Consider the following 26,488-nt stretch of genomic DNA (forward strand, 5'->3'; position numbering starts at 1 on the left):
TATCCCCCTTGCTTCAGCATCTCAGCTTGGAGGCCGTTGGGTCCAGCACTTTCATTGTTTTTCAGGCCTTTGACTGCCTGGTCGACCTCAGAAAATGGTGGTGGATTGTCGAGTTCATTAATGGGCGGGACATCAGACAGTGTCTCGAGGATGAGCGGGTCTGTGGGGTTGATGTGTATTCATATTCTTAGGTTTTTTCGGTAAAGTCACGTAGGTAAAAAAGTTTAAAACTAATAAAAAGTAAAATAAAATAAAAATCACGACGTTTCGGAGGCAACACAAGCTTCCGTCTTCAGGTGGAACCGTCACAGCACGATTGCTATCTCAAGTAAGAGAAATTCCTAGAGACCCGTCCTTGTATATATACTGGTTGAAGGTGGGAGGAGCCAAGGCAGGCACCTGGATCGGAGTTTTGTATTATTATTGTGAGGTTGGTGCGGCTGAAGCCACTGCTAGGAATGAGCCTTTGTTGTGTAGACTGGTTGAACTGGGAAATACCAGAGGTGTTAAGGTGCGGCTGCTGTAAAGGTGCGGCTGCTGTAAATGGGACTGAACCTTTGTTACGTGGATGAAACAGCCCTTTGCTATGTTGATGGGATTAATTCTAAATTTGCCAAATATGTGTGGTGAAACTTAAAGCAGGAAACCAGTGTGTGAAAAAACTGAAGAATAGTGCCTGTCAAATAAGATTGTCCAAATATGTGTAGTTAAATCTTTTTTGCATGGTTAATAACATATTTCCAATGATTACTCACTTTATACCCATCATCACGGTTGAAATTATGTCTGTGTTTGTATATTTGGATGGCTTCGTGTACAAACCTTTGATGGTAGCCAGGAGGTTTGCAGAGTACCTTGGTCTCGGAAAAGACAATTTCATGAGAGCCCACAGCATTGTAGCAATGATCGGCAACGGCGGAAGAATCAGTTTTGCCATGTTTCAGATCTGACTTGTGCTCGCGGACACGATCAGAGATATGACGTTTCGTTTCTCCAATGTAACAATCACCACAGCTGCAACTCAGTTTGTAGACTCAAGGGTATTGTAAGTTAGGAATGACATCTTTCACAGGTGGAATTAGATCACGGATTTTATGCACTGTACTGAATCGGACTTGGATCTTAGGTTTGTTTAGAATTTTGGAGATCTTTTTGGTCACGCCTGCTATGTATGGCAACGTGATAGTTTTGATCGGAGTTTCAAGTGGCTGTTTCTGTATGGTGGGAGAAACAGCTTGGCGGATGGTGCGGTCAGAGTATCCGTTCATCCTGAGGGCCCCATGTACATGTCTTAATTCACTGGCCAGGTGGTGTTGGTCAGAAATGCCATGAGCTCTGTGGTATAGCGTTTTGATGAGAGAATTCTTTTGAGATGGGTGGTGGTGGGAATCAGGTTTCAAGTAGGAATCTGTGTGGGTGGCTTTCCTGTAGACAGAATGTCCCAATGATCCATCCGTTTCCCTCTCAAAAAGAATATCTAAGAATGATAGTTTGCCATCTTTCTCCACTTGCATGGTGAATCTGATGGATGGGTGTCTGGAATTGATGTGGTCCAAGAAGTGGTTCTATGCTGGGAGGTCATGTGGCCAAATTACGAAAGTGTCATCCACATACCTCTTCCACAGGGAAGGACGCAAGGGTGGATGTCTGGATGGCGCCTGATTCAAACTTTTCCATGAACATATTGGCTATCACTGGTGACAAGGGGGAGCCCATAGGGGTATCCTCATTCTGTCAGTTTTGATGTGGTATCTCTGTTTACCAAAGTCCCAGTACCTGCCACCCTAACAATAATTGAAGACCTGGACCAACATGGATTGAATTCGGATGTACCTGCGCTGGTTAGGCATTTCCTCACCAACACTTATTTTACCTGGAATGGCACCTTCTACAAACAGAATGAGGATACCCCTATGGGTTCCCCTTTGTCACCAGTGATAGCCTTTATTATTATGGTAAGTGCGGCTTATCATTACCATAATAAATGCTCAGTCCTTTGTTATGTAGACTAGCATAGTCTCAAGCCGCACCTCACCATAATAATTAAAAGGGAGCCTGTCCTGGCCCATCCCCCCCCCCCTCAACCAGTATATATACGGGGTAGTATCTCTTGGAATCTCTCATTTACTTCATACAGCAAGCGTGCGGTGACGGTTCCACCTGAAGACGGAAGCTTGTGTTGCCTCCGAAACGTCGTGACTTTTATTCTATTTTACTTTTTTTAATTTTAATTTTTTACCTACGTGACTTTAACGAAAAAACCTAAGACTATGAATACTTGCAGTCACGAAAGCTTCAAATCTAGGTGTAAGGATAGTATAATACGCCCATCAGCCACATGTTTTGATCTTAGGGGCCTTCTTTGACCACCCCCCTTCCACTCTTCCTTCTCCCCCCTCGGTTTCCCACATTCGGTTTGCTATATGTCCCCTCCCCCGTCATCCCCTCAATTTAAAATGTCCATCTGCCCCACTGCCACCCCCCCCCCCCCCGACGTGGTATCCTCACGTGGTTCAGGCAGCAGCCCCCCTGTACATGTGTAGGGGTGTTGCGGGAGGGCGAACAAACACACAAGGGGTGGTTACGCCCGCACGTGGAAGGATGCCTACATCCACGTCCGCATCGGTTAGCCCTGGGGGGCTGTAACGGCGCTGTGATCCCCCACGGCCCCACCCCTCGTGGCGGTGTTGCTATATAAGGTGGTGAGTCGGTGGGCTCGGGGTTCAGTATTCAGCTTAACCAGTGAAGAGTGAAGATCGGCTAGATAGGCCCTGGGACTACCCTGGATCGCTGTCCTTCTAAGGACTGACCAGGGCAAGCCAGTGGCATGGCCCCGAGAGCCCAGAGCAGATGCTCTTGTAAGAGCCGGTTTGGTGGCTAAGGGTGCCGTGATCCTAGCTTGGCCAGAGCTGGATCAGCTAGCCTCACCTAGCTCTCGAGTGGAGGACCTGGGAGTAGGCTAGCCGGGCTAGTGTTAGTGGGGTCTCCCTGTTAGACGGGTGACAGGGCCGCTACCCCTTCAAGTGTTGTATACATTGGCCTGTGCTGAGTATAAAGTTATAATAAATAAGTGTGCCATCTACGTCTCATTGAACTCACTACAACTGGCATCAGAAGTGGTCTTCTAAAGATGGATACAAGACGGACGGCTCATACCAGGGGACCTGGGGAGGATGACACCTCGGCTGACTCAGAGCCTGACCTCGCCGAGGGCGAGTCCGTGCAACCGGGGCCAAGTCCACCACCACCGCAGCAGCCGGACGGGTGGGGGCCGTCGGCTGACGGGCTGCGGGTGGCTCACTCCCGCCTGGCGGAGCTACTCTACGCAGCAGCTGCCACGCTGGAGGAAATCACTCGCCTGGGGTTGGAGGAGCAGCACGGGGCGACGACGGGCGACACGCAGCGCCAGTTCCCGCCATTTCAACGGGGCTGTAGGTTGAATTTGCCACCATCAGTACAGTGGGTGCTGAGGGTAGGGCCCGGGCACGTCATGTGGCCGATGGTCACCGACCAGTAACTGCCACGTCATCAACAGCGGCCGACGGCGGCGAACGCCAATCAGCGGACAGCGCGTCACCAGCAGTGCGGACGCTGATGGCGTCCGCCATTCCCGCCGATACTGTACAGAATGGCGGGAACGGCGGTTGGCGATCTTCGGCTGCGGAGTCCTCATTCCAGCAGCGGTTGCCGGTCCTCAAAGAGTTTGTGGTGGAAGAGAGCGACTGGGGAGCGTTCCAAAGATGGTTCCTCGCCCACCAAGAAATGTCGCGATGGATGGACGACGAGGCGCTACGCGCGCTCCCAGCGATGCTGGACAGCGACGCTCTCGCCACCCTCACTACGGCGCCGAGATCGTCGCGCGCCACGCTGCAGGTGACGCTTCGACTCCTGTCTGCAGTCTACGGACCACCCTCCGACTGCAGACAGCTATTTTGCGATCGTCAGCGGGGCGCCAAGGAATCGCCCCTGGCGTACCGCACGGCTCTCCTGGCCTTGGCAAAGACGGCTTTCCCGTGGATGGACGAGGAAGGGGTGGACGCTATGGTGGCAGAAAAGATATTGCTGCTGGCGGACGATTTGAACATCATCGTCTTGGCGCAAGACGACAAGGAGATGTGTTCCCTGTGGGCCGCACGGCACATCCACGCTAACTTGCCGTCACAACGTCGTAAGGCTAGCAAGGCGGCAGCCAGGCATACCGTGGCTGCAACCACCCTCTCACCGGAAGAAGTCTGCGCTGTGGGTCGCCCGACGGAGTGGAGATCTGGGGACCGACTGGCTCGGGACAGGCCGTGCCACCAGGATCAGCCAAAGCCGACTGGGGCACTCACACGGTGCTACAACTGTGGCCTCCGGGGCCATGTGGCTTCTGGATGCCGGGCTCCTCGGCAACGCGGTGCAACACCTCGGCTGGACGACGCTCCTCTTCCCAAGGCTCCGCAGCGAACTCCGGCAAGTCGTGGCACACCACATGTTTGGCCTATGCACACACCTGTGACACACTCACGCGCTTTTTGGCCAAAAATGCCAATTCGAATATTGATCGACCAAGGTTGCATCGAACTCCCTTCGGGCCGACGTATGATGTTCCTGTTCTCCCCCACTACTTTTCGTACGGCATTTGCGACGGTACATGCGCTCGTTACGCGAATGGTACGCGTACCGCCGGGAGCTCAGATGCTCGTGCCTCTTCGGTTGCGTCGACCCTTCGCTGAGGGGATTGCGGATCGGGGTGTTTTGTTGTGACCGTGTAGGGACGGGGTAAATGGACCCGATTTGATAGCGGCACAGACCATTGATAAAGGGAACGGGGACCCCTTCATCGCTGTCCTCAATGTTGGGTTGCGAACGGCTGTTGTTCCTCAAGGGACCGTGCTTGTGCACACAACGCCAGTACCTTGTGAGGAACCGCTCATTGGCCATGTGAGCACCGCTTCTCCGTCGCAACCGCATTTGGACTGTGATGAGGGGTGGCTGGATGCGCTTTGTGCGGGATCATCGGACCTGTCCGACTCACAGCGTGAAAAACTACGAACCCTTCTGCGCGATTTTTCCGATGTTTTTAGTCAACACAAATATGATATTGGCTGTACTAAACTGCTGCGACACCATATTGACACGGGTGACAGCGCGCCAATCCGCCAAAATCCTTTTCGGTTGAGTCCCGCTGAAAAGGATCATGTCAAATCGGCTGTAGATGACATGCTAGCTGCGGACATTATATCCCCTTCTACCAGCCCTTGGGTTGCACCCATCGTGTTAGTTAAAAAACACGATGGTTCTTTGCGCTTCTGTGTCGATTTTCGTCGGCTTAACAAGATCTCGGTGGCCAATGCATAGCCGCTCCATCGGATGGATGAATCGCTTGACGCCCTGGCAGGGGCGCGATTCTTCTCCACGTTGGATTTACTGTCAGGGTTCTGGCAGCTCCCTCTGGATGATGATTCTAAACCAAAAACGGCTTTCCGAACGCCGCACGGCCTATTCTAATTTAACCACTTGCCGATGGGGCTCCACTCAGCGCCGGCAACTTTCCAGCGCTTAATGGAATTGGTTCTTGCTGGCTTGCAATGGAATACTTGTCTGATTTACCTAGACGATATCATCGTCTTTAGTAAAACATTCGACGAACACCTCCAGAGGTTGCGGGCTGTTTTTCTCAAGATGCTTGCTGCTAATTTCAAATTCAAGCCACAAAAATGTAATTTGCTCCACGAATCGGTGCGGTATTTGGGCCACATTGTCGGACGGTCAGGTATTTCCACAGATCCCGCCAAAACTCAATGTGTCAGCTCTTGGCCGACTCCCACCTCGGTGGGGGAGGTCAGGAGTTTCATTGGATTCGCGTCGTATTACTGGTGGTTTGTCACCGATTTCGCGATGATCGCTAAGCCCTTACATGCCTTGACATCAAAGGGGGTCAAGTTTCATTGGGGCCAGGAGGATGCTGCTTTTCGCTCCCTCCGGCACGCCCTAGTGGGAGCCCCGCCATTAAGTTATCCTGACTTTTCGAAACCCTTCTTGCTCGATGCGGACGCAAGCAACACGGGCATTGGTGGCGTGCTTTCCCAGGTTGTTGGGGGCGTAGAGCATGTTGTGGCATATGGCAGTCGAGTTTTGTCTCCGGCGGAGCAAAGGTACTGTGTCACTCGTCGGGAACTATTGGCAATCGTTTACTTCATTCAGCAATATCGCCCATATCTGTACGGATGCCATTTTACCGTCCGCACAGATCATGCGGCGTTACAGTACGCCTTGCGGGTTCAACAGCCATCGGGACAATTGTCCCGATGGTTGGAGATTCTCCAAGATTTCGATTTCGAGACTACATATCGTAAGGGCGTTCGCCACACGAACGCAGACGCTCTGTCGCGTTTGCCGCCCACTTCCGATTGAGCTTGCCTCCTGGGTTCGGGGCGTTGCAGACCTCCGAATGAAATCTCTAATTCGGTCCTTGCAGCCGCCGCTGATGCGCCTTCAATTGCGGGTCCTATTGAGCAAGAAGGGAGGGATTCCTTGCTGGGATTGTCTGTTGCGGAGTGGGGGCGCCTCCAAATGGAGGACACCTCCCTCATCGCGTTGCGCCGTCGCATCGGGGGATCTGTTCGGGGCGCGGCGAATGTCGACTCATGGGGGTTGTTCCAGGGTCTCCTGATGCATTGGGATGGGAGATACCGCCGCCACCGGCTGGTGGTGCCTTCCACACTGAGGGGTAGGGTGGTGTGGGCTGCTCACGAGTGACTCCTGCACCTGGGGACTCAAAAAACCCTTGCCATGCTCCAGCTGGATTTTTCTTGGCCGGGCATGGCAAGGGACGTAGATGATCTCTTAGGGTCCTGTACTCAGTGCGCACAACGGAAGCCACCAGAAAGGGGGTCCAACCCACCGCTGCAGTCTATTAAGGTTACCCGGGTTAACGAACTCGTCGCGCTTGATATTTTGGGTCCATTCCCCGCTACACCTAGGGGACATAAATACCTATTGGTTGGCGTGGAATATTTTACGCGATGGCCTATGGCCTGGCCCCTCGCCAACCAGTCGGCAGCAGCCATCGCGGAGGCCTTTGTCCAGGGCTACGTCCTCGACAAGGGTACTCCGAAGCGGCTGCTGACCGACCAAGGCAAACATTTCTCTGGTAAACTTCTCCACGAGGTGTGCGAGCTCCTGGGTACGAAAAAATTTCGTTCCTCCCCATATCACCCGCAAACTGACGGGATGGTGGAGCGTCTGCATCGGACTATCACGTCCATGCTGTCTCACCAGGTGTCTGAATTCCAGACCGACTGGGACCTTCATATCCCGGGGGTTTTGGCAGCCTACAGGATGGCTCCTCATGCGGCGACCGGATTTTCGCCCTTCTTCTTAATGTACGGTCGTGTGGCTGAACCGCCTGTCGCGACCATGACCTCCGCCAGAAGGCGAATGAAAGGCTCAAGCTGGGCCGGGTACATGTGCTCCAGTGGAAACTGGGCGACAAAGCGTGGTTGCACTGTCCCCAAGTTCCGCTGGCAACCTCGTCGAAGCTGTTGTGGCCGTGGAGGGGGCCCGTGGAAGTGGTGCAGGTCTTGCGGCCACAATGTGTCCGTATTCAGTGGGGGAAGCGTCGGTGGTTCGTGCACCCCTCGCGGTTGAAACCGTTCGTTGCGCCCCATGTTCCTACTCCACACACACATAGCCGAACATGTGAGGGGTCCACCTGCTTCCGGAGTCCGACTTCGCTGCATGCGCCTGATTTGCCAACGACTCTTCTGCTTCCAGGTGCACCGGGACTGACGCACTCGCGACTGCCAACCCCTCCCAGGATGGTCAGGGGTCGCTCGTCCGTGAAGCCGGACGCTCTCACACCCGAACTATTGACACCCACCGCTGGGCCAGCCGGGGTTGGCCCTTGTGACGGTCCCGCTGCAAGAACGCGCGCCAAAACGCGCAGGCTGTTGTGAGGTCGGCCTCTTGTGCAGCCCTTGCTGGGGTCGCGGGGGGGACGGGGAAATCCGTTCGGGGTAGGGAAACTTGTAATTGTACATATGTTGGTTTCTTACGGAATGGGGTATTTATTGGGGGTACATCGTTTTTTTTCTCGGCATTGTTGTTGTTACTGTCGTTAGAGTTGTTGTTGTTGTTGCTCTTGTTATTGTTGTTGTTATTAATGCGAGGCACACACGGGTTTGGGGGAATTCATCTTTATTGTTGAATTTTGTTGCAGCCGGGACGGCTGCGGGCTGTACGGGGGATGGGGGGGGGTGATGTAGGGGTGTTGCGGGAGGGCGAACACACACACAAGGGGTGGTTACGCCCACACGCGGAAGGATGCCTACATTCACGTCCGCATCGGTTAGCCCTGGGGGGCTGTAACGGCGCTGTGATCCCCCACGGCCCCACCCCTCGGGGGGGTGTTGCTATATAAGGCGGTGAGCCAGTGGGCTCGGGGTTCAGTATTCAGCTTAACCAGTGAAGAGTGAAGACCGGCTAGAAAGGCCCTGGGACTCCCCTGGATCGCTGTCCTTCCAAGGACCGACCAGGACAAGCCAGTGGCGTGGCCCCGAGAGCCCAGAGCCGATGCTCTTGTAAGACGCGGTCTGGTGGCTAAGGGTGCCGTGATCCTAGCTTGGCAAGAGCTGGATCAGCTAGCCTCCCCTAGCTCTCGAGTGGAGGACCTGGGAGTAGGCTAGCCGGGCTAGTGTTAGTGGGGTCTCCCTGTTAGACGGGTGAAGGGGCCGCTACCCCTTCAAGTGTTGTATACATTGGCCTGTGCTGAGTATAAAGTTATAATAAATAAGTTTGCCTCCGACTACGTCGTCTACGTCTCATTGAACTCACAACACATGGTCCAGTTGCGTTAAAACTGTTCTCCAGGACACGATACGGTTACGGCGAGCTGTGCTCCATCAGGCCCTCGTTTGGTAAAAAAAAAAAGCCAGGCAATTACTTTTTTCGACAGTCACTTGATGTAAGAGAAATTTGGTCACATTCAGCCACAATACTCATTGGTAAATCTGCAAATTACGAATTAACCCTATTCTAATCAAGAAACCTAATAAAATTCACTGAACCAGTTTAACCCTTACTGCAGCCTTGCACCCCTGTGGTTCTCAATCGTTCAAAACACGTATAATGTTAATAATGAAACAAAGTAGTTGTACTTACACGCCTGTGAATAATTCGTTGGAAAATTTACTTCCTAAAAAACTGGCATGTCTCACACCCAGAAAGGGGAATCTTGCAAACCCAGAGGGCGAGTGCACCTCAGGTTAACAATCACTGCATCTAACAATTCAAAGAGCATGTAACAAAGCCTTTGCAGCACCGCGTTGGAACCTTGACGTTGTAAATTAGACACCACATTCCTGCGGAGGGAGCTGGTAGGAACGTTGGGTTGCTCGGTCAATGGCCAGGGTCAACGGCGGCGTGGTGTATTCCACAACTATGGCCGACTGAGGGCGGGCACAAGCCGGCGCGAGTAGGTTAAACGTTGAGTTTTATAAGCGTACCACAGGGTGACCAGCCCCTCCCCACCCAGCCCCAACCCTCCCCCCACCCAGATACTTTGTAGTGCAATTTAGGTACCTTTGAGATACTATGCACTCCCATAGTTGGCATTGTTGGTTGGTGTAACTTTGACATGCATCCAATGGACAGAGCTTCAGAGCTCACAGCTCACGTCCCTAGGATGAATAAATATTTTGATTTAAGGCTGTGGGCACTCTGGAAACTAATTTCCACATGTAAAACTCCAACCAGCTTAAGTACAATATTAAATGATCCTATTGTTTTGCACGGTTGTTGCACTTTACCCGTCTTTGTAATGTACCAACAATGGCCAATTACTGCCCCGGTTGCAAACTTCTGGGGCCATTTTTCATGGCAGATTAAAGAGGCATAGGAAAGCATTTGTCAGCTGAAATTGTTCAACTGCTCCATTGCACATGAAAAAGAATGACTGCCAGTTAGGACAAATTGGGAATGTTTAAAAAACATTTGCCTATATTAGGTACATCCCACTAGTCCTGCAACGTATGAATTGGAGACCACCTAACCGTTTCCATACTCGCCCTCATTAACTGGGCGATGGTGGTTACACAGTGCTCACAACACCAAGCAAAGACCCCACAAGACCAGAAAAGTAATGCACCAGAATTTTATTTTCATCGGTTAAGCAAAGCAACAGAAGATCAGAAACGCGTTTCCAATCACTTTGAAGGAGTCGTGCGACGCCTCTTCGAAACAAACATAGCCACCGTGGCACTTGCTGCGACAGCCATCACCAGCGCAGCCACTCCCAGACCAAGGACGGGAGCAGCACCTGTAGAACAACAATTGAGAGAAAGGGCTGGTGGGTAACCGCGGAGCCATATAGCTAGGGTTTCCACATGCCGAAGGTTGTGAGAGCATTTGACCAATCCAAGTATTTGGTCAAGGTGTGCTGTTCAAATATGTCACTCACGAAGGTTTGCCATATAACATTGGTGGATGGGTTTAATTTGGCATGTCACACATTATATATTATTAAAAACGATAACAAATATCATTAGGTCTGTTAAACAGTTTGCCATCTTAAAACATATTTTCATCGACGACCAAAGGACATTTAAGGAGGAGCATAGCAATACATCTTCGGCATACCTTTAGGGCATTGCTGTAATATCCGTGTTTTGTACCTTTTCAACTAGTTATTGGGGGAAGGGGGTTGTAGTTGGATGTCATAGGCCCTTTCATAAGGGAAGAAGATGGAGTGCGAAAAACAAATTGCTTCCTCCCCAAATTGCAGAAAGTTCCGTATAGAGATCAAGTATTACAGACGGCCAATCCAAGGTCAACCTGAGAGCGTCATTGCCTCATGGAGGTCCTGGTTTAGCCTTAATTGAATCAGATGGTATGCAAACAGGTTTTACTCTTCCAGGCAATAAAACAGGTGTTAATATATTCATACCAAATTGATATATTTTACAAGGAATCAAGTCTACATTAACGACACGTACTTTTGGTGAACATGCTCCTTTTATATAGGTATCGTCTTTGAAATGGATTGGTCTACACCAGAGACAACCTTATTTATGGCCTAGTCCGAGACAAACCATTAAGCGCCAAAAAGGCAAACAGTACAAAGACAATCCATGTATCAGAGCATTTATATCCCTGGGCGAGCAGATACATCATGGGACCTTTTTGCCAGTATCGAAGTATGAGTAATAGCTTTTAACCCCGAGACTGGAAAAAATGTACCATGAAATAATCTGGCAGGATTACTTTTGGATGCAGATGTAGAAACCCGTGGCTGCTGCCGTTTTGCAGGGCTGCTTGGCTCAGCACCATCTGAGAAGGGCTTGGCAATCACGATGGGGCCCAGCATCACATCTTCCACCGCATACGACGGTCCTGAGTGAGAGTACCACATTTGCAATGTGGCGAATGCCCAGGCTTAAGCCCATACACACCTGATGACGATTCCTTGTGTTGCAATCGAAACGTCATGCGAATTAGTGTTATTTCTATTGTTTCCCCTTCTACGCGACTTTACTGAAAGAACCATGAATATGAATCCCTGCAGGTCACAAAAGCTTAAAATCGAAATTATTTATATTTAGTTTACTTGGCACATTACAGTACTTATTTCAATCGTGATGCCTCCCACTTTTGATTGCCACCTAACACCATTATTTAGGAAAGGCTTACATAGTGAATGTCGCAGTTTGGCTTTGGACACTTTCCAAGAACTTTACTCCCTTGATAGTCCAGGGTCTCCTGTATAAGACTAAATGTCCGATTACGACGGATGTACTCACTAGTCACTGCTGCCACATCCCTGCGCCTTCTTCCACTGGGGCACGTGGACTCGCAGCAGCTACACACCGAGTCGGAGCCATCAGCAGAGACCCACCTGCATTGCACAAACATATACGAAGGCGCGGCTCAGTTGATGCTCCTGAATTTAGCCACGAGTGAGATTTGAACTCTGGCTACCAGGCTCAGACGAATTACGGACATCATATGCAGGCTTCTACACTTGTTGCTAAACGCAAGACCAGTGCAGGAGGCTATGACCAATAACCACCTGAATACATCTAAACAAGAGCAGACCCGTGGAACTGCACAGGAAATGTTGTAATACCAGTTGCAGCGAGAAACCGAAGTCAGGTCTCGGGGGATCTTGGTCAAGCACACATGCATGCAAGGCATTGATTGAGCTATAGGATGGAAGACACTGAAAAACAAATTGCTGAGCAATACAAGAAAGCAGACCAACCTGTATGCAGCCGAGGGGCTGTAGGTGCACGCTTTATTGACAGCCGTTGGAGATGTAGCAACATCTGCAACCTTCAGCTGGCAGAAGACGAAAACCTGGACCGAGAAGAGGAAGATGGGTTCTTACTCAACCACACTGCCTACCACCTGGCTAAAGATGGTTTCTGTCGAGGCCCGCATGACAGTAGATCACCTGATCGCCATTGTTGGTCAACGTCGTAAGGAAGCGGAAGGAATCTATGAAGAAGCGAAGGACGTTGTCACTTTGCCGGAGCAGGAAGCCAGAAGTAAGGTGAGCATCATACGAGACTTTGCCATCCACAAGACACCTGCACAGACACCGTAGACGTATGACACGTTGCTTTAAATAGGGCAGGCCAGCAGAAGTATAATACTGTACCGAGCCCACGTCTTAAGGGGTTCCTCCCACCCGCAAACCAAAGCAGTCACCAATAACGCACATTGACCACATCTCTCATCAGTAGTGTACCGACAGACACCACGTGATAAAAAGCATTAACTATGCACATCAGAGCAAGATTCAGCGGCATTTCAATGTCAGGATGTTATATACTCAAGCAGTGGAATGCCACCTTCACAAGGAGCATACACATTCATCAGGTGGGATTAGGAGACGGAAATCTTACCCAGAGTTAGAAATTATTTGGTAGCCGAGTGGAGAGTTCCTGTCCGGAACAGGGGTTGCAAAACAGCTGACCACGAAGATCCGAAGTGGAACGTGGTTCAGTGTCTGCACGCTTGCCTCGACATGCAGAGTCTGGCCCAGCTGGTATACGGTGGAAGGTCGCGCCACACTCCAGTCGTCTTCATAAAAAAGAAACCAATTAGACAACTTCAAAAAACACAATTGCCAAGGCCGAGTGCAGACTAAAAGCATAGCCAGGAAAGTGCTTGCTCACGCCACTGCTTGTGGAAGAATCCCAGATAAATCATGGGACCTCCTTCGCCAGTACCAAAATATGAGAATTGGTTTATCTTTTTTCTGGCAACAGGTGTTAAGATGTTTAAAAACACCAAACCGAAACCTTTTGCAAGGAATCTTGTGCATTAAGCACAATATTGGTGGTCGGAATGCAAAAAAAACTCGAAAGAAAGCCGTCTGGTGTGGACCAGTTTCAAGGACAATGCATATATTATCAGAGTCTTTGTTTGCATTCTGACCTAGGATTGTGGTTAATGCAGACATGATTCCTTGTGAAAAAGGTTTCAGTTTGGTGTTTTAACATCTTAACACCTGTTGCCAAACAGGGGAAAACCTATTCTTTAGGGACCTCGGGCATATATATCTGGCCTATTTTTCAATACCAAGCAAACATATTTAAGGGTTTATAGCAGGGGCGGTTTCTTCATTTGGGCGACGCACCAAAGTGTGAAAGGGACTTTTTCAATCACATTAACAATCTCATTCAACCACAGAGTTATGCTCGCAGTTACTGTGCCTCTGGATATAGTCCAATCAGTGTCATGTCACGTTCTGTGGAGTACCGCCTCTTTTTGGGCGATTTCACTCTGGCTGAGAATCGCCCAGTGTTCCCATAGACTTACATTCAAAGATGTGTTTTTTTCGAACGGCAGGCGCTGCAATGCATTCTCTATGGCTTCCGGGAGGGCTCGCACTAACGTCATCATACGCAAGCACGTTTCAGTCAATATTATTTGTCGCCACCTAGTGGAATCTTTAATTTACTGGTAAAAAACCCTTATCAAACTCCATTTGAGCTTGAATTTTGGTAAAATGTTAATTAACGTAATAACACACACACACAAATCATCGCTGTCGGACGGAAGCCTTGTATGTCCAAAACTGTTACTTTTCAGGAAACGAAAGAAACCTGTTTTTTCCCCAAAATAATTTCCAAGCTCTTTTAATGCTTTTCATTGGTTAAATATTTGTAAAACACATTGACATATGTAAAGGGTAATTTTTGAAAAAATATGGAGATATAAAATATGGATTCTGCCTGATACATTGTTGCTGTCGGGATGGAAACCTTGTATCTCAATATTTATATTATAATAAATAATTTATTTTATAACTAAAATAAATGTATTTATTTTGTCAGGTCTGCGACACAATCTTGGTCCACACCAAAGAAAGGTTCTCCTTTACCGACCACCTTGTAAGTGCCACGCTGCTACAAGGAACAATGTTTCAACAGCATGGCCATACATGCCCTGTGGAGGCTCTGAACATCACTGTCAGAGCATACCCTATGTTAAATAAGGCAACGCTGAAGACTGAACTGTCTGTCATTTATGAGAATCCAGAATTCAAGGGCTGTTGTGGTGCACGAGCGCTATACCAGGTTTTGCTGAGGTACAACCTCCAGGATACTTTTTCAGAGACTGTTGTTCTGTTGAACATCCGCATTACCACTCCCATGACAACTGCTGAAGCTGAGAGGCGTTTCTCAACCTTAAAGAGAATCAAGACATTCCGAGAGATTTTGCAGGAGCCGCCACTGGTTTATAGTCTAAACTGCCATCCTGGTAGTAACCATGTGCATAATAGGCAATCAACGTCCTCACATCACCACTGACCGGTCATGAGCCTCAGCGTGAAGCTCAGCTGCTGCTGCATAACCTTGGCGCTGCTGAAGGGAATCCATGTGGGTTTGATGGCATTGCTGGACACGTTCCCCTTCCTGCAGTGAGGAGGAGATCAGGCACACATTCTCGACAAACGAGCAGAGGTGGGCGATGCTCAACAGCACTAATTGTGACCAGATTCTTATTGCAATGCTGTTAACATCATCTTACAAGGAGTAGACAAGCGAAGATATACATAACCATATTTTCGGAGTATATTTAACATCGCAACGTGCAAGACTTACATCCGACGAGGACCAAATAAGAGACTTGGTGCAATGAATGCTATGCAATGGAGAATAATTAAGGACCCCGGGGTCCACAGTATGCAAGGCATGCACCACTTCAGGCGTGGACCCCCACGACAGACAGCACAGGGAGACCTTTCATCGGTGGATTAACTCGCTGTTATTTTGGCTTTATTGCAATTCAGGCCTCGCAAAGCTAAATCACACGAAACGGCACGTTATTTTTAAAGACAGTGGTAGAATTGCAAGCAGTTTAGCTGGACTTCAAAATTAAGAAAATGTCAACAAGAGACTGCTGGTGAACTCGCCTGGGATAGCGGCAAACGACCGGCACGGCGACGTAGTTTGTGCGGATAATGCCCGTGTTGGACGTGGGGCGGTAGTAGAGGTAGTTCTCGTAAGAAAGCAGCTCTGCACTCATCTAAGGAGAGGGGAAGACGTGGGGTTTTTTTACCCATTGCAATACTAGTGGAAGTAAAAAAACATGCTCAAAAACCTTGGTGGAAGACCCAATGCAGCAGTTCCATGGTTTAAATAATTCACCTAGCGCATGTCCACCATAAAAACCACACCCACACAAACCATGGCAGATGCAGATTCCCAATCTATTATGTAAGAATAAAAACGCTCTAATGCACGACTGGTCATCCAGAACAAACCTTAGCATAATAATGCAATAACCGATCTACAAATATCAAGGGGACTTCAAAGTGATACACCCCACTGTTAATGAAGAAGTTTGGCTCGACTAGAATGCTGAATTTTAGTTCTGCATCTAAACTCGGTGAAAAAAGAAAGCAGTTGGATTGCGCAGATTATGTTACAGCAGCATTAGTAGCCAGTTACCTGGAGGCTGCTGCCACAGCTTTCTAGTGCGTAGAGGAACGTCACCGTCCCAGCAAGGGCGTCGCTCCCAGTGACGGGGCAGGCTGGCACTCCCAGGGACAGGTCACTCGCCTGGGCCAGGTGACCCGTGCCGAACAGGTCCCTGCTCACGGTCAGCGTGAGCGTCGCCTCGTCACACACCACACTCACCGTGGTGGCCACTGCAACTGGCGGTTCCGCACGGGACGAGACGCGAGAGTTACCCAAAGTGACACAGGTGGTCAGTGAAGCCATGCAAAGTCTGAGGCGCGAGTCACAATCATGCACACGGAGCTACTAATACTAGGGTTCGAATTCCCCAGTAGCACCTCAATAAATTTATACACGCGTTACGACAGGTTAAGAATGAGTTTTGGCAATCCACTACTGGATCAAGTCTCGCACATTGCGGTCGTCAGTTTGACCATACAGATCAGAACGGGCCGATTTAGGGCAAAGCCCAGGTCTACACACTTGTCGCCGATGTTAACATTACCGGGACGCAAATTAGTGTTCAGGTATATAGAACAGTGAATTAACCACCACGCCACACTACCAAACCCATGGTCAGTGCGGGTATATTATGGCGTTCACATCAGTCAACACGGTAGTTGCATTGAACAACAAAACTACAAGCTCATAAAGGCATCTTTCGACCAAACTGCACTCACCAGAGGCAAGACATAACAACCCCAAGACCGCAAACAAAGCCCTCGTGGTCTCCATCGCAAGGACAACAAAAACCGAGACTTAGCACGGCACCAGCAGAGCCAACGCTGCTACTGTCCCGACTCGAGGCTTTTATCTGCGCCCGGCCTCATTCAGTTTCAGTAATGAGCCAATTAAATCCTCCTGCGTACGTGCCGCGTGATTGCGGTGCTGCTCCAATCCATGCACGTATGCCGAGATCAAGCAAACTCTACTGATGAGACAATCAGTGAGTGGATCTGCTCTGATACAATCTCGCTGATGAGACAATGCGTGGGTGGATCTGATCCAATCTGGATCGGGATCGCTGAGGGCTCTCCATATAAAAGGGGGCCGTGGCCTAAAGGAGGCGACGCAGCCGATTTGTTTTACGATGGCGACCATGCGAGTTCTTCTACTGCTCCTGACCAGGTGAGGAGGTGGAGGAGCGTGCTGAGTGGTTTTCAGGGATGTTACTCAACATCTCTGGATAATGAAGTCATTTGTACGTTTGTAAGAGCGAGCGTATCCATATCGCTCTGGGTAACTGAACTGCATGGAGAAATGCATTGAGATAAAAATGTGGAGGTGCGGTCCTGAAATGTCTCGCTTACACCATTTGTGGGTGGTAAGGGTTCCATAGGTGGCATTGCGTGGCGCTGTTCACACGAACTCCATCCATCGTGCACCGTGCTGGCCTTGAATAGGTGCTCCCTAAAATCGCTACTGGCCACTTAATATTATTTTATTTTTGGAAGGCGGGGGGGGGGCGGCGGGTGTGTTTGCCTCTCCTCTTTCCCTGCGTCCTCTGGTCTTGGCGATCACGTGTCTCGTGCTCCCAACAGCTTCCTCTGCCTGGGCTCCGTCCTCGCGAGGCTTCGCCAGTCGCTGGGACCGCGGACGCTGGGGGAGCCGAGTGGTAGGGGGCGCTACTGCCGCCACAAAACCACATCGCGCATTCGCTCAATACCACCTCGTGTGTACAGACACCGCCGTGCGCAAGACTAGAAGGGCGGCGTCTCTCGGTGAACTGGAAAACCGTTACCGGCGAAATGAGTTGCCCACAAGAGCGCTGCCTGGACGAAGTGGGGGTGCCTGTATTGTGCGCTGCAGCAGTCACGTGACGCGACATGATTGCTGCTGGGTACGGGGCCGGCATGGGGATAATTAATAATCCTCCAGCGCATGGAAAAGGGGGCGTTCAGGGAGGGACATTAACTCCCTTGCACGTTTCTTTTTACAATAATAACCCTTTCGAAAAATACGGCTTTTGACTGATTGGTACGGCTCTTGAAACTGTACTTAAAATAGTGAGTTGTACAACTTGGACAGCACATGACTATACGTAACACTCACGTGGCAAAATCATCATGGCCTTGTTCCTTTCCATTGTAGTAACAACGAACTGTACACTCGCGTTGATAATTTGCATTTATCAGGATCTACCTTGGCAACTTTCCACTACAATTTCAAGAATCTAATGCAGGGGTCTACAACCAAAATATCATGTTTCAACCTGTGGCTTCGAAGCTGCAGGTTGACGATCCCTGGTATGAGGTTCATACTGTCGAGTCGTGCACGTGCCTTTTTTTAATTTGCGCCAAATTAGAACACTGCAACACCTTACAGACTTGTGTGCACAGAAAAGGTAAGTGACTGATGTGCGCCCACCCAGCAACCGGCACGGGCTGTGTTTTTAATTGCTCCCTAAGGTGTAGTTGATGTTGACGTCTCAACTTCTGAACTGCCTCCCCCAGGTCTACTGAAGCAATGCCTGTCCTCCACTCTGGGTTTCTCTGTGGGATGGCGCAGCTCCTCTGACAGTGATTACCGTGTCTTTGTACGGAGTGAGTCCACGAGCTTTCACTTCAATCGTGATGACATAATTAACCATATTGATCCATTGCATGATTGAATATATCAAGCTTCTCAAGGATCCTAGCAACTTGATTCAGGGCTGAGATTCTCTGGCCACTTGTTTTGGTCCCAACTGCTTCGTTTTCGATGCGTTCTGACCTCTGCAGTTTTTCCTATTCAGTGTCGCTTTTTAGGTTTTTTGGTTCACTCTCCATTGTGAAATGTAATTATTATGAACGATGGGAAATTTAAGAATCTTTGTTTCAAAGCATGATATTGTATTGGGTTCATTTCAACTAGTCTAATACAGCAGACGACAATAATCAACCCTTATTTTTCCATAGGATAAATGCGTGGTGTTTTTGACAATTCGTTTTTTACCCTTTTATCTGGCAACAAAACTGACACTTTTTTTTTACAAGGAGTTATGTTTGCATTGACCATTTAACCTGCAGTCGGAATGCAAACAAAAACATAACTCTGATAATGTATGCACTGTCCTTGAAATTGATTGGTCCACACCCGAGACGGCTTTCCTTAGACCCAATTATCATATTTTGCTACTGGCAAACAAGGTTCCAATGGTACATGTGTTTACTAAACAGTTGAATACCTTATCAATGCCTACGCAATAGGCCCTTCCTTTCATTGGAACATTTCATGCAAGGTGGTACCTTCTGTTATAACCTGAACCTGGTGACGCCTGTCAGACTCTGGTTCTCTACTTGCAACGTACGTAATTTCCCACCGGAAGTCCTCCGTTGTCGACTTGGGCGCTCTTGTCGCTAAATCTGACACGCAGGTCGTTGTGCATGCTTGGGAGTACCGTAACTCCAGCAGTGTATTGAGTATCCTGTGTCCTGGAGACGTTCCTGGTACTGTGGAGACTTCCTATTCGCGTTGACGCTGACACCATACTTTGTTGTTCTCTTGCAGTCACGCTACCCACATGAACTTGTGGTGCGCAATCCAGATGCATATTTTTCTAACTTTGTTCTTTGTCTCCAGCGGTGCGGAATGAGGCCGTGGATGTGGAGTCTGTGCAGGAGGAGTGCGGCTTCTCCATCGCGAGGGACGGTGCTGCGCTCCACTTCACTGCTGCTGGTGATGCCTGCCACGTGCGCGTGGAGGTGAACACGAGGAGACCGTTGACTTGCGTCGATCCTAGTACCCGCTGGGACTGCTGTGCCAGTAGCGAAATTGATGTTTTGCAATCCATAACCAATCGACCATCACGTGCCACCGATGTTGTCTGGCCAGAATCGAATTGAATTTTGTCTACTCTGGTATTTTTCCCTCCACGTTTGCTTGGCTTGTACATTTATTTTTTAAAGTCTCTTCCAATATTGTTTTTTTTAGCTCATGCCGTCCAACCTGGAATTAGTTTTTATTGCTTTTTCTATTTATTCCTACAAAATGTAATTATTTCGATCATCCCTCGGTGGTATCGACTTTGTTTCTAGTTTATACAGCAGCTCTCTCGACTGGTATCCCTGTACAATCGATGCAGTGCTCATTCCATATGTCTTGTTATCAAGATCTTGCCATCCTTGTTTTTTTTAATCAGTTTACCTTTTGTTTGCGCTTTGCATTTGTGCTCTTGTTCACTCTATGCCATGTTGCTACATTACTCTTCCAGCCATTCCTAAGTATCCTTTCTTGCCCATGTCCTTGCCTCGCCTTGCATTGCTTGTTTCTTTATTCTCAGTCTCCTCGGTCTTATCTCTAGCATAATCGTTCTTCCTGTGCTTGACGGTAAAGGATTTGCCATCTAGACGTGCATGTCACCCAAGTGGTCACCTTAATAGAGGCAATGTGTGAACAGTTAACTGTTTCCATCGCACAAAAACACTGCAAAACAAGCGTTCAGTTAATGTATTTCACGCCTGCCAATGGATGCAGCTTTCGCAGTACTATTCAATGGAAATCGGAGCAGTTTGCTTGGTTTAGAATAAGCAGCACTATGTTGCTGCAGAGTCTCTATCCAAGCTGGCTTGTAAGGCACTAACGTAGATGTAAGAAAAATATTGCACATGTATTATCTACAACAAGAAAATTTAACTTTTGGCAGACCTAACCAACATACGAGCTTTGTGCCAGAAAGACTGCACTACTTGAGGTTACTTGCACAAGACATGAAAGTGGAAACTAATAATAAATGTGTAGTTGACACAATGGACTATCTGCCCAGGGATCGTGATGCCCGTGTAAAGGGTGAGAATTTGTGAGTACGGTTGTTTTGTGGGAAGAGTAATGGAAGTTTTGTGGCAAGGTCAATATGGAAAATGTATTACACGTAGAACGCAGCATCCATTTGTACAATAACAAGGGTTAAACTGGGAAAGTTATTTCGGACCCAGGAATGCAACCCCCACGTGCGGGGTCTGCCTGTCATAATTTGGGTGGCAGGTGGTGGCGTGTTTCCTATTGACAGTTTTACTTGTCATTAACCTGACCTCACCCAAACCTTAAGAATGCACGAAATCTGATTGTATTTGAGCCTTCCTGGAGCACTGTCCCCCGAGTCCGATTTTGAGGCCTGCTGATTTCCCCAGGACGGCAGGAGGAAGATCCAGGTGGAGCTGCAGGAGATGCGGCAGGGGCTGAATGGGCTCGTCTGGGCTTTCACCATCGACTGCCCTGAGAACCTTAGATCTGCGAGGGCTGGAGGTTAGTGCCATTGACTTGACTGCTAATCGGACCCACAGACTGCACTACCTCTGACTTGGTGCTCTAGAATGGGTCTGCTGGGTCAACGGCTGCCTTTTTGTATCGACCCAGATCATCTCTCCTGGTGCTTTTGCATTTCATGCAAATGCGTTTCATGCCCTTGGCTTTTACTGGACAAACTTGCAGCTGGACTCCTTTTCCGATGCACTAACCCCCCCCCCAATGGCTGATTGCAATAATTGCACCATTATAAACGCGTTTTCCTAATGCACTGCTGGTTGGTGCGGCCCTGGGTCTTGAGGGTTAATTTGACCATGCTTTACAACGCCGCTCCTTGTTGGCAAAGGTTGAGTAGCACTGACCTGCAATACAACACATTGTGCTGCACTGCCATAGCCTTTTACAGCCAGTGAGCACTGTTTGCCCATCTTTGCTTGTACACTCAACCCTGCTCCGCTTCTGAGATTGGGTGTGTTGCCCGGGTGATTTTGTCATGTGCCAAGCAACATTCATTCACATACTTGACACGTGGCTCAAACGATGACTTGTATTTAAGTACGTGTCGTTTTGTACGATGACCTGTTGTGCTCCTGTTTTTTAGAGATCGCCACGTGCTCTGGTCAGAGCAGGAACTTCCCATGCAACTCTGTGCAGAGTGTCCCGAGCGCGGACGTCTGTGCACAGGGTGGCTGCTGCTTCGACCCCACTCAACGCCGCTGCTTCTACAGTGAAGCTGGTACGTAGCTGACTCAAAACAGAGATTCCATAATTTACTACCTAAACTAGGCTCTTACTGCGAGGTTCAATGTTTGCACAGCAGCATCCTGCTGTGCTGGTTCTCTGAACTTGTTGCATCACCACGGGCTACATAGGGCATCTTTCGTGATTCACCGAACTCTCCATTACCCTCCCACCATGCTCCACCCAGTGTGCACCACAGATGGGCGCTTTGTGGTGCCTGTGTCTCGGAACCTAACGTCTCCACCGCTGGACCTGAGCACCGTGCATCTGACTGGCAGTAGCAGTGCGCAGTGCAGCCCCGTGCTGGTGTCTGCAGACCTTGCAGTCTTTGACATACCCATGGCAGCGTGTGGTGCCACTGTACAGGTAATGGGCTCCTGGACTCTGCTTTGCCCTGCCGCCATCCTGATGGTTGTTGTTTGGCCTTGTTGAAGTGCTACATCGGACCCTTCACGATGTACAACTACCCGAGTACAATCATGCACAAGTTGATAAAGAACAGCGTGGTCACTGATTGCGTGTCAAAGCAGAATTTAGGAGGATCCTAATATCTAATTTGGACTCTTTGACAGTACCAGTTATTAGTCTTCTGCTTGATCACGCAATGGAAGTATCGTTGTGTAAACTACTTTTTGTTGTGACCAGTGGAGTGGACAGGAGCTCGTGTACGAGTTAATGTTGGTCTCCGAGCGAGAGCTCTGCGTCGATGGAAACGTCGCCATCACCAAGTCGTCCACGTACAAGTAAGCACTGCCACCACCCCTCTGCACGTGCTGTGCTCATGAGGGTCAAGCACGAGATTGCAGAGGAGAGACCCACCCCAATCGATGGCCACTGTCACCGAAACAGGAAATATTTGCAGCATTTCCCTGCAGAACCATGACCAATCTGCTTCCATATTCAACGATTTAATTTTCAAATTGGGACATTCAACGCACAAGGGCAACTTCTTCGTCACAGGATCTTTTTAACATCGCCTGAAGTAGGAGGAATATGGTTTATGGCTAATTTAAACACGGTATTAACCAAAGTTGTCCCTTGACTGGTACGACTGCAAAGCACCCTGTCTGCTGTGTGTGGCTCCTGCAATCTCTTGCTGCCGTGAGGACGTTGTGCATGACCTTTTGATGGGTGGTGTTTGTTTACCAGGATGGTTCTTCAATGCCGCTTCCTTGGAAGTGGAGACCTGCAGATTGGAGTGCAGGTGAGCACTCTCCCACCGCCACCTCCAGCCACAGCCACTGGGCCCCTCTCCCTGCTGCTCCAGGTCTTCACTGGTGAGTACTGCCCTCCCACACCCTGTGCAGCTGAGCGGACAAATGGCACTTCAAGGGAACACGGGTTGTGATGTTGCTCTGCCCAGGGAAGGCTTGAGTCGGTATTCTCTGTATTAGCTCTGCCTCGAAGCCAGCTGTAAGTCGTGCTTATTTTATCCTTTGCGGAGCTAGCAGCTCAGCCCTGGTTTAATTTCGCCTGATGCAGGCTGCATGCGCTTTTTGAATGCATCTGCAACATTAATCGGCATGGCTGCTGGACTTGAAATGCAAACGGATGACGTGCTAGGCTGTGCTACCAGTATTGTAAACCTGCCAACTGTTCATAATTGGCCATAAGGGAACTAGAACGACGTGTAACTTCAAATGCTAATTTCTGCTGAGGTTTTGATCTAGCAGCTATTAGCTTAAAACCATGTTGGTGTGGGGCCGACATTGAACGGAATGACAATGGCCCCTATCAATCAAAACGGTATCCTTGAGGGCATTGCTTACAGGGCAATTGGACTGGCTTTCCTAGCCTCATTTGTCAGGTCACAATTGCTTGAACGAATTGTTATCAATAGCTTCATTGGTTACCAATTGGCTAAAAATAGGACTTGAACTTGGCCAACTGTTAGCACCCGATTCCCATCCCTCCGTGTGAAAACGTGCCCCTTACAACATCTACAGACATTTAGAGATGCCGTTGTATAACACCGTATGTAGGTGAGGGTCACAGCATTATATTCTGAAAATACAAATGAAATATAAACCACGGTTTATGCCAGGAACATGTTGAGATGTGCAATAGTTCAATTCAAAAGTAATGCGCACGTTTTGGGGGATTTGTGCTTTGCCTTATCCAATGTGCTCTAAACAGGTCCTTTACATCACTAATCCACATGCCTTGTGAACCATGTCTGCACACTGCCAGACAACTCCTACACCACGCCGTACCAGCCCTGGCAGTACCCGCTGGTAACGCATCTGGGAACGCCGCTCTACGTGCAGGCGTCACTGCTGCACCGCTCTGACCCCACGCTGGTGCTCTTCCTGAAGGACTGCTGGGCCACGCCCACGGCAGATGCCACCGACCGCACGCAGTGGAAGCTTGTGGTGGATGGGTGAGGCTGGGTGGGGTAGTGCTCTCTCACTGCCACAGCAGGGCCTGCAGAGGCAACCTGGTTTGAGGCATTGGTTGTCTCTTTTTCTTCTCCCACGTAAGCAGAGTTGTGCTAATTACGTCCCCAAGCAATGACAACGGTTTGTGGAATGGTGACTATCAAGTACTGGCGTCTAAGCAAGATTGCAGTGCCATCCCCAAATGTCGATATCCTCCGCTCCTTGGGTTGTTCTTGATGTTAACACAGCCACCCTCTGCCTCCCAGAGCTGGTGGTTTGTACAAGGCCCGACTACATGCAATGATGGTTGCATTGCACGGATGCACTGCATATTGGCATTTGGGCTGCCTTGCTAGTCGTGAGCATGTCTTGACTAAAGCTGACCTTCATCCTTGCGTGCAGATTTCAATAAAGATGCGTGCATTCAATCTGCTTTGAATTGAGGGTAAACGGCACCTTTTCCTGTGCAGCTGCCCCGTGCAGTCTCCTTGTTGCAGTGTGTTCTTCCCTGGTGTTGCTGACCTGCCACTGCCTTCTCACTACAAGCGTCTGGCACTCCAGGCCTTCGCCTTCATGAACTCTGACCGCAGCACCACCCGTGACCTCGTGAGTGCCCGATTCTTTCCATCCATTAAAAACCAGGTCACCATGGAGGGATGACGTTTACGGTGTACAACTGGAGAGGGCAAAAGGACTACCTAAAAACATGGGGAAACTTTACTTACCGGAGCGATGCATTCTGTCTGCCACAGGTTTACCTGCACTGCTCTATCGTGGTGTGCGACAGCTCCAGCCCCAACTTCGTCACCGAGTGCAATCGGCAGTGTGGACAGACCAGGCGCTACCGTGAGCACCACCGCGACCTATTGAATATCTTGTGCTTGTTTACCCAGAAAAGCCTCGCAGAGTAACGATTTGTCAGGACGAAGGGGCTTTAATGTTGCTATGTTATCGTTTATATTTAGAGTGCATTTGCTGTGACCTTTGCAGACTGGTTTGACAACCCGTGCATGCCATAATTACCTAGTCGTTTGATTTTCTGGGGAACTTGACCTGCAGCATATGATGTGCTTTCGTATGGGCCAGTGGTCATCGACCGATTTCTGTTGTTCCAGAGCGCAACGCAATCTCTGACGCTTCCAGCGTGGTAGAAAAGCACGTGGTGTCGCTGCAGGGCCCCGTGCTCTTTGAAGAAGCGCCTGTTAACGACGCTGCTCTGCTGTTGCTGGAGGCTCCCTCCTCATCGTGGGCCTCGGCTGGGACTCTGTCCTTTCTCCTCGTCATTGCCACAGCCGTCATTGCTCTCCTGTCTGCTGCCATTGCCGTCCGGAGGCGCAGGAGCCGGGCTGTGGCGCTTGACGGGAGTGGCTATTGATGACTACTTGTGATTGCTGGCACTTGCATGTCTTGCTGACCATTGTCAAAAATAAAATTCTGAAATCCGCTACTGCTGTTTTGACCTTTTTACGAGGATTGTGTGCACTATGTAGGAAGTATTAGTGCTGCATTTGGCCACGTTTCCTCCCCAAGGCAAGTCCCTCGATAGCAGCAACGTGTACCAAGGTTTAGGCCATTGGCTTCAAACAAGAGCACCTTGCCATGCTTAAAGAATCTGAATCCAGGTTACTTAAATTTATGACCTAATGAATCCTTTTTCCCCAAACACGCAAATGTGGACATTATGTTCGAGAGACCTTTTTCCGTCGCACTAACAAACTGTTTCAAAGGAACATCAAGAATGTGTGGGGCAAGGGGGGAAAAACGGAATGCCAACTTTAACTAGCTTTAAGTAAAGGTTGGGTTGACCTTGGTTGTAGCATTACAAAGCGTCTGTCTACATTGCCAAAAGTGCTCTTCCCCTGGAAAAGACAACCACAATGCGAATGGAGGCTTGACTAGACATTCTTTGTGGTCTTCAGATCCCTGGGGTTTGAAGCAGTGACGCATCCGTCTATCTGCATTGGGGTGAATGCTGGATAAACTCTACCTCCACTCGGTTCCTCAACGTATAATTTCTTGGGTTTGACCACCACACACGCTGATAGCCCCGGAGTCTCCTGTCTACAACTACCTGAACTCTGGGACCTGTGTTAAACCATCTGCCTGGAAAACTCGGCTGTTAGGAAGACATTTCGATTTAAAGCTTTCGTGACTGCAGGGATTCATCTTTTTGGTTCTTTCGGTAAAGTCACG

General features: G+C 49.3%; 2 protein-coding genes across 2 annotated transcripts; one reads left to right on the forward strand and one right to left on the reverse strand.

Moving 5' to 3' along the window:
• Positions 1 to 10,121: 10,121 nt before the first annotated feature.
• Positions 10,122 to 16,786, reverse strand: LOC144737608 (zona pellucida sperm-binding protein 3-like). The gene is made up of 10 exons (XM_078620372.1): positions 16,634 to 16,786; positions 15,945 to 16,150; positions 15,407 to 15,519; positions 14,803 to 14,906; positions 12,888 to 13,065; positions 12,434 to 12,569; positions 12,242 to 12,336; positions 11,781 to 11,875; positions 11,245 to 11,373; positions 10,122 to 10,300 (listed from the first exon to the last, which is right to left on the reverse strand). The coding sequence occupies exons 1-10, from the start codon at positions 16,686 to 16,688 to the stop codon at positions 10,188 to 10,190; spliced, it is 1,224 nt and encodes a 407-aa protein (XP_078476498.1). The 5' UTR covers positions 16,689 to 16,786; the 3' UTR covers positions 10,122 to 10,187.
• A 158-nt stretch (positions 16,787 to 16,944) lies between these two features.
• LOC144737607 (zona pellucida sperm-binding protein 4-like) lies at positions 16,945 to 25,739 on the forward strand. The gene is made up of 13 exons (XM_078620371.1): positions 16,945 to 17,081; positions 17,495 to 17,568; positions 18,407 to 18,496; positions 19,515 to 19,636; positions 21,062 to 21,176; positions 21,778 to 21,912; positions 22,105 to 22,283; positions 22,563 to 22,660; positions 23,067 to 23,194; positions 24,108 to 24,297; positions 24,766 to 24,901; positions 25,048 to 25,141; positions 25,411 to 25,739. Exons 1-13 carry the CDS (start codon positions 17,044 to 17,046, stop codon positions 25,668 to 25,670), a joined length of 1,659 nt encoding a protein of 552 aa, XP_078476497.1. The 5' UTR covers positions 16,945 to 17,043; the 3' UTR covers positions 25,671 to 25,739.
• Positions 25,740 to 26,488: the final 749 nt, after the last annotated feature.

This window comes from Lampetra planeri, chromosome 72, assembly GCF_965212315.1.
Source record: "Lampetra planeri chromosome 72, kcLamPlan1.2.h2, whole genome shotgun sequence".
NCBI lineage: Eukaryota > Metazoa > Chordata > Hyperoartia > Petromyzontiformes > Petromyzontidae > Lampetra > Lampetra planeri.